The sequence below is a fragment of the Tenrec ecaudatus genome, chromosome 15 (genome assembly GCF_050624435.1).
Source record: "Tenrec ecaudatus isolate mTenEca1 chromosome 15, mTenEca1.hap1, whole genome shotgun sequence".
NCBI lineage: Eukaryota > Metazoa > Chordata > Mammalia > Afrosoricida > Tenrecidae > Tenrec > Tenrec ecaudatus.
This window is the reverse complement of record NC_134544.1, coordinates 22,991,521-23,010,626: the sequence shown is the minus strand read 5'-3', so window position 1 is coordinate 23,010,626 and position 19,106 is coordinate 22,991,521. Positions and strand designations below refer to the sequence as shown.

General features: G+C 39.4%; 1 protein-coding gene across 1 annotated transcript in view; it reads left to right on the top strand.

The window, feature by feature from the left end:
* The window catches only part of DCC (DCC netrin 1 receptor), an 824,140-nt gene that overhangs the window by 775,805 nt on the left and 29,229 nt on the right, over positions 1-19,106 (top strand). Inside the window, exons 25-26 of the mRNA XM_075533227.1 lie at positions 5,755-5,916; positions 13,801-14,013. Of these exons, the coding sequence (XP_075389342.1) occupies positions 5,755-5,916; positions 13,801-14,013 (375 nt within the window). The remainder of the gene's footprint in view (positions 1-5,754; positions 5,917-13,800; positions 14,014-19,106) is intronic.

The following is a 19,106-nucleotide window of genomic DNA, read 5'->3' as shown; positions in this document are numbered from 1 at the left end:
TGCAATCTCTATATTGCAATGACACCCTGCTTACTTTTGCTCTGTGTTGTCTATTTCCCTATGTCCATCTCATCTGTCCTTTTCTACCTCTGAGCTCTATCCCTGGCAAATGCTACCCTATGGGTCTCATGTGGTTGATTTTCCTAGTAAGTACCTCCTGGTTCACCTGCCTATCATTTAACAAAAGGTGAGCCACAGGATTAGTTGAATTCCAAGCGTGAAGGCGGGTTAAGGGACCTACCCCCATGAGTTCCACCAGTCTGCACTGGAACAGTAAACCTTGTTTTTTGTTTGTTTGGGGTTTTAAAAACATCATTCTACATTCTGCTCCACATTCTTTGTAGGACTGTCTATTGTTATCATTTTCAGAGGAGTCAGAAATGGTACTGGGAAGCCATCTAGAGATCTCCAGGTCTCCGTGTTGTGGGAGTGGAGATTTAGGTGGTTCATTACACCTTTGGACTAATTCTTCACTCTCCAGACAGGGGAGAACACTAGGTACACCCTGGTCGGCTGCTAACAAAAGTTTCAGACCCCATTGCTACTTGCCGGAGTAGGATGTGCAACATGATCTTTGTGCACTCTGTTACGCCAATTGACTTCAATGTCCCCCAAGAGTATGACCCAATCTCCAAACCCATCATCTTATTCCTTCTAAGTGTTCAGTTATAACTAAGGAGTTTCCAAAATTTTATCCCTTATATGTGCTACAATATTAATGGGATAATTGAAGCACATTAAAATACGTGCAAAGAAATGTCCTCTGTCCTGCCCTTTCCCAAGACAGCTACCGCTGACCCGGGGCAAAGAAGAGCACCGTGCTGTTGTGCTGGGAGCACGCCTCCAGTGCGGGGCTCATGCTGACCCTGAGCAGGCGCCGATGTTCACAGGGCTGATCCCTGCCCCTGGGACACTTTTCACTCACCTTCCCTTTGCTGTTTGCTCCTGGTGGTCAGTCCATGATTGGATTCATGTAGTGAGTGGCCAGCAGAGCCCTTCCAGTACCCACTCTGCCTCGAGCCTCCCCCAGGGCCTATTCCTCGCATGGCTTATGTGGCTGTAGCATGTTGCAGTTCAAGCATGTGTCTGCTACCCTGTTAGAGCAGCCTGGGAGCAGACAGATGTCGAGACTATTTATTTAAATGCAAAACAAAAGGGAGAAACACGCACATGGAAAAAAATGTAAGCACTCTTTGGGTAAAACCCATGTCTGTTTTGTTACATACCTTTCCTGTCATGCTTTGTAAATGTCTTATTTGTGTAATAAATAAAGTTAATGCAAGTAGAAGTGCTGGAACTGAAAAAAAAAAGAAATGTCCTCTGTGAGACCTGTATATATATGTGTATATAAATATATATATGTATATATATATGCATACCCATGGATGTAGTACCATTTGCCTTCCTACCCTTGCTCAGTTTGAGTATTGATTTATCTATGTATCATAGATTATTACTCTTATGATTATTGTAGGATTATGTATGGTTTTGTATAAATGTCCATCATTATCTTGTGGATTTCATGTCTATTCCAATTTTGTTGTGTATTTTAAACAAGATTAGATATTGGATTTCTTCAAATGTTCTTTCTATATCAATTGACTTGCTCATGTGATTCTCTTCATTGGATTTACTTCTGTGGTATATTATGTTGATATTTTTCGAACTTTAAAACATATTTGCACATAGGTTATGAAGCCCACTATATCATGATATACTGTTTCTTTCTTTTTGGTAAGTTGTTGGATTCTGTTGGATAGGATTTGTTGAGAACGTTTGCATCAAGGTTCATGCGGGGTATTAGTCTATAATTGTTTTTAGTGATCTTTGCTGGTTTGGGTGTTAGTGTCCTGTTTTATTTGTGGAATCAGTTTGGAAGTATTCCATCTTGTGTTCTGGAATAGTTTGAATAGAATTGGTTTGGGCTGTTGTCAAAATGTTTAGGTCCAAACTTTTTCTGTTGGGAGATTTTAACGATCTAATCAATTTCATACTTTGTCCTGGGTCTGTTCAGATCATCTACCTTGCTTGGGTTAATATGGAGAGGGAGCATGTTTCTAGAAATCTGTCCATTTTTTCTAGTGCTGTTGCCTCTAGGAGCCATCAAGCCGATTCCAACTCTAGCACCTGAGCACCTGTGTTAGTAGAGACACTCACCCTTTACATAAAACTCTCTCTTCAACATTTATGAATTTCTGGGGATTTGTTTCTCTAATTTACCCAGACTAACACAGCACCCCTCTGGGCAACAGACTCACTCTATTTCATATAGAGTCGGCTTCATTTTGCTGACCCTCTACTTATCTCAACATGAGGTCCTTTTTCAAGGACAGGTCTCACCTGATAACGTGTCCAAAGTGTGTATCTCACCATTCTCACTTCTAAGGAACATTCTGGTTGTGCATTGTGTCTGCAAAGATGATTTAGAGTATTTCAATGTTGTTGTTCTTTTTGAATTTATGGAGGCTTGTTTTGTGACCTAAAGTGTCCTGGAAAATAACGTACATTGTGCTCTTAGGAGGAGTGTTCTAGATACATCTAAGATGTCTAGTTGGTTGATTGTGTTGTTCAAATTTTCTATAATGTTGTTGAGTTTCTTTCTAATTCTATCCTGCATCAGAAGTGTGGTGTATGATATTATCTTTTCATGATTGTGGAGTTAGCTCTTTTTTCAATTCTGTTAAAGTTTGACTTGTGTATTTTGGGCACTTTAATAGTGTACTTAGGTATTTATTATGTACTTCTTGTTGGATTGACCCATTAATCATCACATAATGCCTCTTCTCAGTTTTGCTAGCTTTTCCCTTAAAGTCTATTTTATCAGAAAGTAATATGATCACTCCTGCTCAGGGCAGGGCTTACAATTTTGCAATCAGTCACATGACTGTGCAAAGATCCATTTTAATCAATGCAAAAACTGAAATAACTAAATTGACTCAAATCTAGCCATTTTAGTTGTTTAAATTATTATATGGTGCTTACTTAAAAATTAAACAATAGTCTTTATTATTGTTATAATTTTATAGCTGTAAGGAGGAAATCCAGTAGCATGGTAGGTTTTGAGTTGAGCTGCTAAGCACAAGGTAAGCAGTTCAAAACTACCAGCTGTACCATAGGAGAAAGATGAGTCTTTCTACTCCTGTAAAGGTTGACAGTCTCAGAAACTCAAAGGGGAAAAGTTCTATTCCATGCTCAAGGGTCACTATGAGTAGCCATTGACTCAATGACAGGAAGATTTTTTGTCATTGGTTTGTTTTTATGCTAAATATTACACATTGGGAAACTAAATAATACCTCAAGGCATTTAGAAAGATTTTTTAAAAAAAAAAACCTTTCTTAAAACCTTGCTTGTTATTACTGACTTGAAAAATGTGAAGGGGTGTCTCTTGCTAGCGCTGCACTGTGAGAGATACAGAACAATAATTATATTATTTTTCCTTAAGGAGCTTACAATTATTTGGGCTAATATCTCACTTGTCTCTGGCATATTTTTTTCAAAAAAATATTTTTGTGCTTTTTCTGGAGTCTCTTCACATGTTTGCATATATGTGTTGTACCTTTATTGAGGCATTGCACAATTTGATCCCAAATATTTGCCCATCTTCTCTAAAATAATGGTAGAAAACCATGTATCCATGCATATTTTCAACTTGATATGTGAAATATTTTATTATATGCATAATAGTAAACCGACACTGTAAAAGAGGTAATTCTCTGACATACCACTTTTTAGAATAAGTTCCAAAGCATAAAAATACCATATTAATTTGACATCTACTATCATCCTATTAACTAATCCATTAGAAAAATACAGAAGAGTTTATATCACTCATTTTTCTCTTTGAGGTAATATTTACAATTTACTTTTGATGCAATAGCATTCTAGTGTTTTATATATGTGTATGAGTATATATACAATATTTAATAAATTACATAACAGTTATAAACTAAAATTTTATTTTATCTTTTTGTTTCTTATCACCATAGTCTTTTACTGTATTTTTTCTTTTCCTAGATTCAGTCAATGTTGTTACTATTTCTACATAATGTGTCTAAAGTAAGAGTCTTGGAGATTTGGTTACTTAACAGGACTACTCAATTTTTTCCATATATCCAAGAATGAATGCTGTTCATTGAACAAATTGCATCTAGAATTTTCTTTTTTCTTTCCTAAACTCAAGAACCTTATTTATATGTACACAAAAGTGGATCTTACCTAATGATGAAATAGTCATAGTAATTATTCAATTTTGTCAACTTATAAATCACATGCCTAAGTCAAGAGGCGAAATCCTAATAAAATTTGTTTATAATAATATTTCAATAAACAACTAAATAAGGTTCTCCTTCAATTATGCTGGAAGAAAAAAGTTGAAAACTACCTGTCTTGTAATATTTCTTATTCATTTATTAGAGTTACTTCTTTTCTCTTTTTCGAATAGGTTCACCAATAAATAGCTTTATCAAGCATTACCAAATAATTATAATGTGTATATTCTATCCCCTCATATTTGGACCCCTGTGTAAACAATATAGTAAGCTAAAATTGAGAACATTGAAATATTACTTAAGTATGGGCTGCATTCCATTTATTGCATTAATTTGTATTGTATTTATAATTTTTAATTAAGTTTATGGGAAAAATTTCATTTAACCTACTTTGCTGTTCTCCTTTTCAAGCCTATCAATAAAATGTTCTACTTCATAAAGGCTGACTTTAATTTTTAGATGAAATAAGCATGCTAACATGCATTACATAATATATTGTAAATGTTAACAGCAACTTAAAAGGTAGTTAACTAGAATCAGTTTGTTTTATTTAAATTATTATACTTTTGCTAAAATTAATTTATATATTTTAGGTTAGAAAGAGTAACAAGTGTGTATGCTTATTCTTATTAATTAATTTTCCATAATAAAATGTCATTTTTATGTATAATTTAATAATTGTGAAATAATAATTTGGTTTTAAAAAGGACTTTTCATTGGCTAGAAGTGTATGTATTTGCATATTGAACTCCACGACTAGGGAATAATAAATATTAATACATGTATTAGAAATGATATCATTAATTGGATAGATATAGTGGTCAAACTTTACCATGTGTTTATTGAAAGAATATAAGTCTAAACTCTTTATATCAGTATCTGAAACAAATCTTGTTTTTTATTAAAGAATAGGAAATACTAAATATTCTACATGATGATGTAAAATGAAGATTGGCTATAATTGGGAGAAATTTTTTATAATGTGATTTAATTAAACACATACTAAAATAATGGGATTTAATTATATGCAAACCTAAAGTAAGAAAAAACTCTGGCATCATGGTCAACAGTTCAGTAATGCATTTTTTAAAAGAGTTAAAACACTTCCTTAGTCTCCTCTGGACTAGATCTGATTTCTGAACAAGTCAACATTTTAATGTTATGGTTCACCATTAAGAGAAACAAATAAGATGTAACAGCCGCAAAGACAGGAAGATTTATGATGACTGTAGAGTAGCTTGATTAATAAGTCTTTGGTTTGGGTGACTTTTAAAACTCAAGGTAATGCTCTGAATTAAGGTATCTGAGGAGTGCGTTTAAAAATAAATAAAAAAGGGTTTTGTGGAAAGAGAGGAAAGTAAAAGAAAGTACATGATAATGACAAAAGTCTTCGAGATATGAAAATGTAGCCATTTCCACGTTGCTTATTAGCTGAACATACAGGATTCAAGTTAAAAATTCAACACCTTTTTTTTTTCTTTACAGCTGTCGTGAGTGCCATCCCTGTGCCAACTCTAGAAAGTGCCCAGTATCCGGGAATCCTTCCATCCCCCACCTGCGGATACCCCCACCCACAGTTCACCCTCCGACCTGTCCCCTTCCCGACGCTGTCCGTGGACCGAGGTTTCGGAGCAGGAAGAAGTCAGTGTAATGCATTTTCCTGTCTTTTCAATAAGAACAAATGAATAACACAAAAATGGCGTGTCATCGTTGTACACCAATCAAAAGTTTACTTGGCGCGCGCGCGCGCACACACACACACACACACACACACACACACACACACACACAAAGGAGTTTTGTCAGAAGTATTCTGTTCTGACCTTGTTCCTAGAATTGATTAATTATGCGTCTGGATCTTCAAATTTTCTTTTCCAACCTAGCCAGCCCTGTGGATTCTACTCTCACATTTTGGGGACGAATTCTCTAGTTGTCTTCTTGCACTGATAATAGGAGAATGGTTGGCAACCAGAGGTCAAGTTGTACAGTAAAACAATGAGGTGGACAGAGCCTTAAAGTTTTATGTCTTATTACCTAATAAGTTCATAATAGTGACTCTCCTCCAACATTCTTATTTGTGTTGGTTATATTTAAATATGTCTCACAGGTCCCTGAATATCCAACACTTCATGAATGTTTTACATTTATTTAGTTAAACCAGTTAACTTGCATCTCTAGGAATTACTTATGGGACAAAGGTTTTCTGAGTGCTATCTCATTTACTTAAAGGGAAGTAGGGATGGTGACTGAAGTTATGCTGTGCATCCCGGAGCTTTCATGTGTGCTATTTGACTTTCTCTTTTTCCTTTCTAGCACAGCATCTTAAATCGATTTTATGGCTTTCATCTCTTAGTTAAGAACAGGTGACTCAGCAACTCATGTGAGATAGGAAGTTTTTTAATAGATAAGATGGTAGCAGCAATAAAACATATTTGTGAGGTAAGCTATATTTTTTCCAACCCAAAAGGGACAGCTCTACGGAATCATAAATCGTCTATATGTAGCAAGGTTAGAATTAAAAGGCATCAAAAATCTGCCAAGGGAGAATTAGATTTATTTCCCCCTTTCTCACTGCATGCCATGTCTATAGAATATAGTTGTGTGCACAGACTTAAGGAAAAATGGTCCTCCAGACCATATTCAAGGATATCAAATGAGAATGTTGTGGAAAGTTTGACAACCAAATATTGCCCAATCCCAAGACTTCTAGAAAGTCAAAGACTGTGGAACTCAGAAGTTTGTTTGCCCTTTCTGAACTGCTCTCCTGCAGCATAAAGGAGAGGTTTTCGTTTTAGAGCAGGGCATCTCCTCATTGGAAGGACAAGATGAATCAAGAGCATGGCCCTGGCGTGGCCACTCCCTCATGACTGATAAAGCTTCAAATTGCCATAGACAAACCAAAGTGTTTTTTTATTACATTTTTAATCCAGCTTTAAAAAAAATAGGAATATACTATATATATATGAATACTGTATATTCCTATGAGTTTTCCATTGTAAAAAGGAGTATTCACTTTCCAAAAACATATTCATGTAAGTCCAATATTTCATGTGCTCTTTCCTTTTCTTTCTTGAAGTGATACAGCACACAAAGCTGTCTTCCACCAAGATTTGGGTGAAAGGGTCCCCAAAGTAAAAATCCAACTAAGAAAGAAGAGAGAAATGGAGAAGTATAGAATTCACTTTTATCTGTAGGAAAAGGCTACTCTTTAGTAATCTTTTGTTTCATTTATTCAAGAGTATGAATTATTAACTAAAGATATGAACCCTCTTTAATGACTCATAACAGCCTGGTTATTAATTTTTGAGCCTTATCTAAAATCACAAGGCAATGGACATTTGCTTCCAGTCAAAGATTCTATAGATGAATTTTGAAAATGCATACAGTCATTTAGCATGTACTCTTTTAGTTAATGCTGTAGTCATTGCAAAAGGAATAGGAACTAATATATATTTCCAAGTGAATTCTGAGAAAAGGAAAGCAAACTAAAACAAGGCATCTTCTTTTCAAGGAAGCTAAATTTTCTCCCAATCCCTGCCAGAAACAGTTAACCTCCGGCCATTCAGTGTCCAGTTCTAAATGCCTTGGAGAACACTAACCATTTCTGTTCTCTCTCAAGCAGAAAACATTTCATGACTCTGGGTGGAGATGTCTTATTAGTCACCTTGAGACTCCGAGGAAGGAGCACGCAGACAAAGAGGAGTTTCACTTTGCCAGGGGTAGAGGCTCCCTCCTTTGTCCAATGTGATTTGAAAGTCTGAGTTTTCCAGGAGATAGATCATGAAAGCCCTATCCCATGGCTCTGCTGTGTCTGTAAATCACAAATAAAGCACAGTTTCTCTCCTCACTAGTAAGAAGGAAAAACCATGGGAATCTTCACTATACACATTTGCTGACCCATCGATAAAGATTTATTTGGTTCTGATGAGCAAGTGTGTGTTCTTCCTAAGAAACTGAAATTCTGCTCTCAGCCTCAATAGGCAAATGGCTGGTCCTTTTAAAACAGTGAGAGGTGCTATGTTTGCCAAACTTCAAAATATAGGTAGCATTGAGGTCTCATCTCTATAAATCACTATAAAATTGGACTTCCGTGTTCTCATCTTTCAAACAGGTAGGTGGTAAAGGAGAAGGCTAAAGGATTTTTACAGTTCTTTCCAATTGTCATTTTCACTCTGTCAGTGAGAAAGGTAGGCAGCCCTCTCCATGGTACTCTTCTTACCCAACTCTCCCACAAACTGGAAATCTACTAACAACTGGGACTTGACTGCGGTGAACTCAAGAACCCAATTGAGTTCCTGAATTGCTCTCTGGGGTCTTATCAAAATTCCAGACTGGGAGGAGCTGCAGTTCCACAGGCATAAAGCATGAAGCGGCTCCCTGAGATGAATGAGTGAATTGGGTGACTGTCGGGTGACTGTAGGTGCCTGTGTCTTGTAGTCTCTGCTTAGAGTTCTTGATGTGCTACATTTCTTTCAAATATTTCAATTTTAGATAAAAAAGAAAAATCCCCATTTCAATTTTTGTGATATTTTTTGCCAGTTTCTCTGTAGCAAGTATTTATGGGTTGAAATTAATTATTGCAAAATATCTTGAGATTTGACTCTGCTATGTAACTGGATGCTATTTGGACAATGAATTCCAACTATTTCATTCTTTGAATTCAAGTGCCTTGCTAGCACATGGTTGATGCTCACTCAACACTCAGAATTACGCTTCTCAGGGGAGCGGAGGCTTTCTTTGCCTTCGGAGTTCTCCTCACAGCTAAATGTCATGTCACGGAGCCAATTTGCTTCTCGGATGTGTCCTGAAGCTGAAGCCTGAACTAGCCAAAGGGGCTCATCTGAAATAAGAGCATTTCCCCGTTAAAGCAGCTGCTATTGTGGTTTTTTTCTGTGTTTCCAGGTCCCTAACGGTCAGTGATTCTGAGAGCATTTCTTGTGCGCTACTTACATTATAAGAGTTGTGGTTTGTCTATGGAAACTATATACTTTGGTAACTGTAGTAGGTATTAAGTATAACGGTTATTTTGAACAAAGTAAAAGTAATCTCTCATGATACACTCAGATGCCAGGATGGGCTTCCTGTCCCTACTGAACACATTTGGACATCTGTCTGCACATATGTGGTCCTAAGAGTGGATTTTCCTAATGAGAGGTCCATCTGGTTCAAACTACCATACCGGTTGCCATCAAGGTAACGCTGACTCACGGCAACGGCACATGTTTCAGAGTAGACCTGTCTCCACAAGGTATCCAGTAACTATGATTCTAGAGAAAAATTCATTGTGTTGGGTCAGATTGACTAGAGAAACAAATTAATAGACACTCATACATGTGAAAGAGAGAGTTTTATATATAAGAGGAATTGTATATTGAGAAACATCTCAGCCAGTCCTGATCAAGTTCATGAGTCCAATATTATTAGCCCATAGGTTAGATACCAATTAAAAAATGCCTCTCCAAACTCACATAACACATGCAATGACACAGAATGCAGGAAGATCACAGGCCAGTGGGTGGAAAGTCTTGTGGATCTCATGCAGTAGAAGCATCTCAATGCTGGCAGGTCTCTATGTGGCTCCTTCAGCTCCAGGGCTCTAGTGTAGCTCCATGTGTTTTTTTCTGAAGGAATATCTCACAAGGAGTGTGTGTGTGTGTGTGTGTGTGTGTGTGTGTGTAATGTCTCCAATGAACTATTTATCTTCTTAGTGCCTCCAAATGAGGTCATCAAGCTGCTGCAACCTGATTGACAGGCTATACTCCACCCCTTCACTCTTAAGTCTCAAATTGAAAACAGATTGTTTAACTACCACAACCATTCTTGAAGGAGATTCCCAGAGCTGTCTTCCAAAGGTCTCTGGGTAAATTCAAACCACCAACCTTTCGGTTACTAGCCAGTTCACTGTGCCACCCTGGACCTCAATGTCGAACCACTTTAACGTCTCAAAATCAAGAACCAGTCCTTGTAGAAATGATAGAAGATGCCTGAAAACTCAGTGACAAGGGACTGAAATTAGGAGAAGCTCTCCTATTTCAAAGATGCTGATGAGAGAAAAAAGTACATTAAGGAGAGCAGGAATTGGAATTTTTTTAAAAGTATGTTATTGGAATTCACAGGAAGTCACAAGTTTCTTTAGTCAAATATGTGAATTAATTATGATCTCTCTTCAACAGAGGGAACTGCCTAAGACAGATGTGACATTTCTTACCCTTAGAAACATTTTTAATAGAATGACAAAAGGGCGTTAGTAAAACATGGCTCAGGTGGAAATGAACTGGAATTCAGACACAGGCTCTAGACCCAAGAGACATTTCATTTATAGCACACAGTCTACAGAGGGACAGAAACAGCTTTGATCAAGTTGAATCCAAGCATTATCAATTCCATCGTTTTACCTGAGGAGACTGTAAACCTATGGGAGGAATACTTTTCTCCATCTCAAGGATTACCCAGGGCCTATTTCTTTCCCTCCTAAAATAGTCTTCCAATCCAACACTTCACAAGAGACCCATGGGTCCTGGGGAGTGGATGGAAGCACTAGCTAAGAGACTCGAAGTAGACCTCTTCAAGGAATATGGAATGAGAGCTGAACTTGGCAGTGACTCTCAATGATGGTCCTACAAGGATGTCCTTAGTTGAATGTGGACTAAACAATCTTTATTTGGACCATTGACGACTGGTCATTTTCTCCTTCTGACTAGGTAAGAGTCTAGATTAAATTCACTGATATCAGGTTGATGCCAACCCATAGTGGCCCTAGAGAAGAGGGTAGCACTGCCCCTGAGGGTGTCCAAGATGGGAAGTGTTCCCAAGAGGAGAAAGCCCAGTCTTTACCCCTCAGAGCAACTGGTGGTTTCAAACAGCCGACATTGTTGATCACAGACCAATGCATAACCACTAAGCTATGAGGGCTCCTCAAGAGTTTAGATTAAACCTACAAACTTTTCTCGATCCCTAAAGGTTGGCTTGCAACCATCTGATTCCACAATCCTGACTGAATACAAGTACAATGTGTGTTCCTTTCATAGACACATTTTATTTTATTTATTTTTTGTTTTTAAAGATTATTTTATTGGGGCTCTTTAAGCTCTTGTAACAATCCACACATCAATTGTATCAAGCATATTTGTACATATATTGCCATCACTTTTTCTAAACATTTACTTTCTATTTAAGCCTTTGGTATCAGCTCCTTCCCCCACCCCTGACCCCCACCTCATGACCCATGATAAATTATTATTGTTTCTATATCTTACACTGACCACTTTCTCCCTCCAGCCATGTTTCTTTGACCAATGTGTGTGTGTGTTATGTGTCTATCATTGTGATATGTTTCCCTCTCCTCCCCTCCTCCTCCACCTTCCCTTTCCCCTTCTGGTATCGATATTCCCTTTTCTGTGCCTGAGAGGTTTTTCTGACATGGTTGCATGTGTCATGAGCACTTATCTGCACCAGTGTACATGCTCTGGTCTCGCCAGAACTGAAAGGTAGAACTGGGGTCATGATAGTGGGGGATGAGTAAGCCACAAAGAACCAGAGGGATATTGTGTGCTTCATCAGTGCTATACTGCACCCCAGTTGTCTCATCCTTCCTGTTATCCATCTGTGAGGTGATGTCCTATTGTCTACAGATGGGTTTGGGGTCTCTCTTCTGGCCCCCTTCTTCTCAACAATATGTTCTTTGTTTGTTTCGGATCTTCTGATGCCTGTTACCTGATCCTGTGAACACCTCATGATCACACAGTCTGATGTTCCTTTCAATGTGGCTTGTTTAACTTTAAACCGTTAAGACCTCAGTAGCTATATCTTTTGATAGCCAGGCACCATTAGCTTTCTTCACCACATTTGCTTATGCACCCATTTTGCACAGACACATTTTAAATAAACAATTTAGTCTCATGTAACACTTCCCTGAACCACCCCCTCCTCAACCCTTTTACCCTTTCTGTGAGAAGTGTCATCACACATTTGTCTCAGTATTTTCCTGGCAGCCTTGAACATTCACTTTAAGATGCTGCGTGTCTTACCACTCTCCCCTTTTCTTTTGATCAGATTTTCTGAGCTACAGATAAAGTAGCTGCTTGTATTCAAACTCCTCTTTTTGTAATGGTTTCTTCCTTTTGCCATCTTGATTATATTTCTTTTGTGTGACAAGAGCTGTCACCAAGTCTCTGTCTGCTTTCTGGCTCTTTATCTATGTAGCCTGGTCAGTTATTAACCTGTCCTATACTTTCATGCCCCCATCATTGAATGCAGTGAGCTTAGCAGCTGGTCACTGGCCCATGTGACCTTTAAATTCTTCTGAATGTACAACACTGCGTTTTAATATCAAGCACCCCTGCAGGCGCATTTTACTTTTGCATTTCTTTCAGATTATCTGTAGCTATTGAATCACCACCCTCTCTGGTTCCGTCAGATTTTCTTTGTGGCTCCTCCGCCCTTTGCAGCCCTCTGAGAGCTGTCTCAAAATTATCTTACAAACTAATTATCTTGAAGTATTTTCTGGTAGAAAATTCTCCTTGAAAAGTGAGATATTATCTTTTATCACCTTTTTTCCCTTTCAATTCACCCAGAAGAACTTTATTAAGAAAGAAATAGTCAGACACACTCTTCCTACTTCATTAACCCTTACATCTACCACATAGTTTTATTTTGGTTTTTTTCCCATTTGTCATGTAACCCCAACCTGTTGACCTACACTCTGAGTAGAAGGTTCATGTTGAGTCCTTAGTCCACAGTGGCCTTAAACATGGGAAACCCCCTTGCCAATATTTCAGTGTGAGTCAATTGTGTCCTCTGGAGACAAGGTGTGTTTCCAGAAACAACCTGGTCCACATGCCTGTGGGCTACGAAGAATGACCATGTGAAACAGCTCTTCAACTCTCAGAATCCAACAGAAAATTACAAGGTTTGCCACCCAGGAGGAAACACTGCAATGCTGCTTTCAGACAAGTTGTTCTAGCACATTCATCTTTCCTATAACTCTGCCTAGCTGCACCTTGATTGTGTTATGGAAGATAATGATAGTGGTTATTATTTATATCATTTTATTAGCAAAGCCTCTGAGCACCTGGTAACTCGGATTTGTGTGGCAGTTGACATGGCATGTTTAAATCACAGGAAAATTGGCATATTGGCTGGTGGATAATAATGCAGCTGTAGCCGGGCTGCGTTCATTGAATTTCACTGACATTGCTACTTATGAAAGGAGAAATAACTCCTTTTTTTTTTTTTCTCGCTTCATCACTTATGATTACAGGGCCCAGGCAGTTCAGGGAATACAATCTCTTTTACTTCTCTTCTTCAAAGATAAAGCCCTGTCTTGTGACATCTACTTCTGTTTAAAAGGAAGATACTATTAGGTCCCGTAAACAGATGGGGAGAGATAAAGAAGGATGCTCGAGATTTCATATAGACATTGACCAGATCCTCACATCTCTCTACAAAAGCATCCCAGGGGCTTCCAGGAGCTTTGGGGGATAACAAGCCTTGTTTGAGAATAATGCTTGTCTTACCTTCTCTCCATTGCAGCGGTGAGTGAAGGTCCAACCACACAACAGCCACCCATCCTGCCCCCAACGCAACCTGAGCATCCCAGTAGTGAAGAGGCCCCAAGCAGGACCATCCCCACGGCCTGTGTTCGACCAACTCATCCACTTCGCAGCTTCGCCAACCCTTTGCTACCTCCACCCATGAATGCAATAGAACCGAAAGTCCCCTACACACCGCTTTTGTCTCAGCCAGGTAATGTGCCCATTTGTTCCCATTTGAAGTTGGTGCAACCGTTGGTACATCGGGTGCTTGAGGTGACTATGGTATGGTGTCTTTCCAACATTAGCTACATGGTCAGTGTGCCTGTGTTGGCTTCCAGTGTTTCGAGTGCAGTTCTAAGTCAAGCAGGGGTCCTCAAACTTTTTAAACAGGGGGCAGTTCACTGTCCCTCAGACCCGTTGGAGGGCTGGACTATAGTTAAAAAAAACTATGAACAAATTCCTATGCACACTGCACATATTCTTATTTTGAAGTTAAAAATAACTTCTTATTTTGAAGTTAAAAAAAAACGGGGCAAAAACACCCGGCAGGCTGGATAGATGTCTTCTGCAGGCGGTATGTGGCCCGCGGGCCGTAGTTTGAGGACGCTCTCTAACCCGTAGATGACTAGCTGTGGGAACCTGTCATTTCCTTGAAATGTCTGTTGCTCCACTCCTGGAAGGCAGTACAAATGGGACCTGGGTAGAATATAGGCTCTCTGACACACAGGCTCAGCACAGTCATGATGGCATTCCCCAGGAGCTGGCTCTTCCCATCCACCGGAAGCCCACCTAGAGATTTAACCCCAAACCCAACCAAATCCAGTCCTGAGTCGTCCCAACTCATAGCAACTGTACACTGGTATCCAAGGCTATGCTTGTTTATGGAGCAAACAGCCCCCTTTGTTATCCCGTGGTCCCGCTGAGGGGTTTAAATCGCCCACCCTGACCCAGCATAATGGGGAGTAGGCTTCGATACATTGCCAGTGTACCTCAAGGTACCACCCACTTGTCCAGAAAGGTTTACCTGGTGTTTCAACTGGTTTCGACAGAACTTCCTGACTAAAACAAACTAGGATCAAGGTCTGAAAATCCATTTCCCAAAACCAGTCAAAGGAAACTCAATGGGAGAGGAAGGGGGAAAAATGAGGAGCTGATACCAAGGCTCAAGTAGAAAGAAAATGTTTTGATAATGATGATGGCAACAAATGTACAAATGTGCTAGACACAATGGATAGATGTATGGATTGTAGATACGTGTTGTATGAGCCCCCAATAAAATGATTAAAAAGAAAACTCAGTGGATAACAAAGGGGAGATATTCATCCCATTGTGCTTAGGTTTGTCATGAGTGGGGGGCAGACAGGATGGCAGCTCACAACAGTAGCAATTTAAGTCTATGGAGCTGGTGAGAGATGCACCATCCCCACTCTTTTGGATTTCTGAAAAGGACCCCTGGTAGATTGTGCTGCTAACTGCAAGGTCAGCAGTTCAAATCCACCAGCTATTCCACAGGAGAGAGGTGAGGCTATCTGTTCCTGCAAGATTGACAGTCCCAGAACCCCTATGTAAGGTCACTGTGAATTGCAATCAGTTGAATGACAGTGAGTTTGGCTTGCATATGTTTATTTCAGAAATCATTTCTCAAAATTTCAGCAACTCATTGATACCTCTAAGTTATGGCTAACTTATCTGCTGACAGAAACCAAGATGTTTAAACATACACGCACACACACGCATGCACACACAGACACCCCTTTTAATTGTTATTCAAAATTTGGCAAAAAGAAAATTTTTAAACAATTCTGCACTGAGCACGTACTTTAAATGGGGAAGTATTTCCACTCCGTTGCCATTGAGTTGACTCTAACTCTTAATGATCCTGTAGGGCAGAGTAGAGTTGTTGCTTTGGGTTTCCCAAATTGTAAGACTTAAATGGGCACAGAAAGATTCAACTTTCTCCCATGGAGCAGCTGGTGGGTCCAAACTGCTGATCTTGCAGTTAACAGCACAATGTGTACCTCGAAGCACCACTAGACTTCTGAGGTAGGTTGAGAGCTTTGATTAATCTACATTAAAAACACACACACCAATTTTCTAATATAAAAAAACACTAAAGAGCTGTAGAAATTTGCAATGCTATCTCTTCTCCAGCTGGAAGTAAAGATGTGTGTTTGGCTGCATCAGACTGAGACAAAAGCTGAGGATTGAAGTCGGAGAGCTATTTTACATGAAAATCTTTACTGTCGTGTTAGGTGATGTCTAATTTGGATCATGAACTTTGGAACAGCAGCTCATATTTAGAAGCTCTATGACAACCAACTGATCAGGAAAAGGAAAAGAAAAAAAACACCATAATTTTAGAAGTAATAGCTGGCTATAGACATACCCATTTACTATGGTCCTCTGGATTAAATCATTTCAATGCTGCCTTAATGAAGATCAGGCAGCAGCTAGCAGAAATGTGGATGGTGCTCTTCAAAGGGAGCCCAGGAGTGCAGTTGGTGACACTGTCTCTCTGTGGCTGGACCAGACCGGCAAGTAACAGGCTGTTCTGAAGAATCAGTATTTGATTCCATACCACCAAGACTAGAGCTCATTTTTCTTTCATTTCCGCTCTATATTTATGAGGCCTCCTTTTTGTCTTGTGATCATTCTATTGCCCTTTATACTGTGTCTTACAAGCCATTTCTAATTTCCTTATTTCCCATTCTTCTCAGGCTTGAGTGTTCAGCTTGATCTTCTGATTTTTGCATGTTCCCCTTTAAACAGCACCATCTCTGGCTGAACTTGAGACCCAGCCACCATCCGCTGCAGTTACTAAATGCCTTCCCTTAAAAAGCTGTGCTTTCATTGTTTCCCTGTGATTCTTGTTCACTCTATAATGTCTTACCTCATGATTTTCAAATAAGTTCTCCCTGTATTGCTCCTGACACATGGTAAATAGTATGCTTTTAAGAAAGGGCTGATGTTTACTTATTCTAATAGAAAAAGAAAATTAGCGGACTGACAAATGTATTAGCTGTGACATTAACTACATGCTTCTTAGCCTAAAAGATGAAATACTTAGAGCTTTCAACAAATTTTAATTCTAAGAAAATCATTACTTGAGTCAAACTGATTGATGAAGTAAAGTCATTCTCTTGTCGGCTTAAAAAAAATACCTCAAATCATTTTACTCTGAATTTCACAATAAAGGACTGTGTAATTAGTAATGGATTTATCTTTACTTACCACAAGTAATTACTTTGGAATATGGTAATGGGAGGCATTGCTCTAATTTTTAAAAATCATGCCAAATGAGAAGTTACTTGTACTTTGAAAGCTTTGAAATTAGAGTTCAGTAAAGGAGTTCTTTCCCCATGCACATTCCTATCTGTGGTTTTCCAGCACCATCAGTCTGTACTTCAGTTTCCCTCCCAATAAAGCATGCTTGTTTCAGCTGCAGATGTGAGGTAGGACAACCCAATGGGACAGCAGTAATTGAGAGGTTAACTTCTCAACCATGCACCTCTCCAATAGCCACCACCCATCTCCCTACAGAAGCTACATTGTTACTATGACGTTGAACAGATTTCAGTGGAGATCTTAGACTAAGACAAACTAGGAAGAAAGGCCTGGTTGCCTGCTTCCAGATTCCACGATGGTCCAATCCAGTCTCTATCAAGGGGATGTCACAGGACCAGGCAGTATGTTTTTCTCTGTGCACAGGGCCACCAGGACTGAGGGCCCAACGTACCGGCAGCACACACAGTACTAACAAGGGCAACACATACTGTGCAGTAACTATTTCCACTGGGTCGCTGGGCATCTTGTGATATTTTTATAGGAAGCGTTCATTAGAAAGACATTCTATGGTCATGATGACGGACTGTCTTCCCACCTGAACATACATTTGTGGTTTCTTTCCCTCTATTGAGTTAGAAATTTACCTTACTAGACTCAAAGTTATCTGATGGTGTTTCTTACAGTTTCAGCATCACCCGGGGATATAGTGGTCCCGTTTCTAAGTGCTTCATCTGGAGATGTGCCTTCGGAGTCTCTATCCATTTTGTGGAAGCTATGACCGTGGTGCTTTGCAACCCACACACAGGGACATATAAACGATTGGCTTAGTCCCCTTTCAGGTTAAATAGAAAATGTTGAATGGAGTGTTGGGCTTTTTGCACACACGTCTGACATAAATTGTACAAAGCGCCGAGATTGGGTTGGTGGTGGTGCCCCTCCCCTAGCCCTTTAACGCCTAGCCCCACCTTCACCACTGAAAATTCCTTTTAGCTGTTGAAATGATTGGCTGCACTTTAAATGAACCTGTATTAGGAGACCATTTGTCTTCCGGGGCTGTAATTCTAAAGGGAAAGAAAATGTGACCTCTTAAATAATGACTTTTATATTGTCGCACTGTTTTATAACATTAGGCCCCCGGAGCTACTCCATCTTTGTAAAGCTGCATAAGTGGTCTGCTCTCCTCCATTCAGGCATGATTGCATTTCTATGCATTCATATTTACAAAAGCAAAAACCCAGAGCATTCTGATCTTCTCAATCTTCCAGGGATCAATATGTCAGTGGACATGACAAGACCAAAACTCACTTCATTGTACTGCGAAATTGAGTTTGATTTTCCCCCTGCAAATTGTGGCATGTGCTTCAATTTGTCTGAGGACCAGGGACAAGGAGAGGGTGGAGGTGGCTGACAGTGGACAGAATAGGCGTTTGATTTATAGTTTACGGCTGGTTGGGAAATCATGTGTCCCTGCTGTAACCTGATCTTCCTGGGCAGCACTTGTTTCAGTAAATATGCTATCACAGAAAACTGCCAATAAATTACAGTGTCACATTAATGCCATTGCTTTCTCAGAGCCACTTGCAGTCCACCATTGGGGTGTCCATCAAGGATTCCGCATCATTGTCTGTTCTGCTAAAATCTGTCACTGGCAGAGGTCACTGGAGACCAGGCATCTTTTACCAGGTGCAACAAGAGGGTCACTGTTACTGGCAGTCAGACCCAATCAATCACAGGCACAGCTAAGTAGGGGAGATGTGTTGCTTCGGTGTTATTGGACCCCATACCACCAATCAATTCTTGAATGGAAAATTACGCTACATCCCATTACATAGCTCATCTCTTGTGTACGCCCATCCCTGTTTAAGACGCTCTATAGGCCTCCTGAGGAGTTCTGGTGGTGGAGTGATTACATGTTGGGCTGCTACCTGCAAGGTCAGCCATCCAAGACCACCAACTGCCCCCAAGGGAGAAAGATGGGGCTTATAGTTTCGGAAATTCACAGGGGTAGTTTTACTCTGT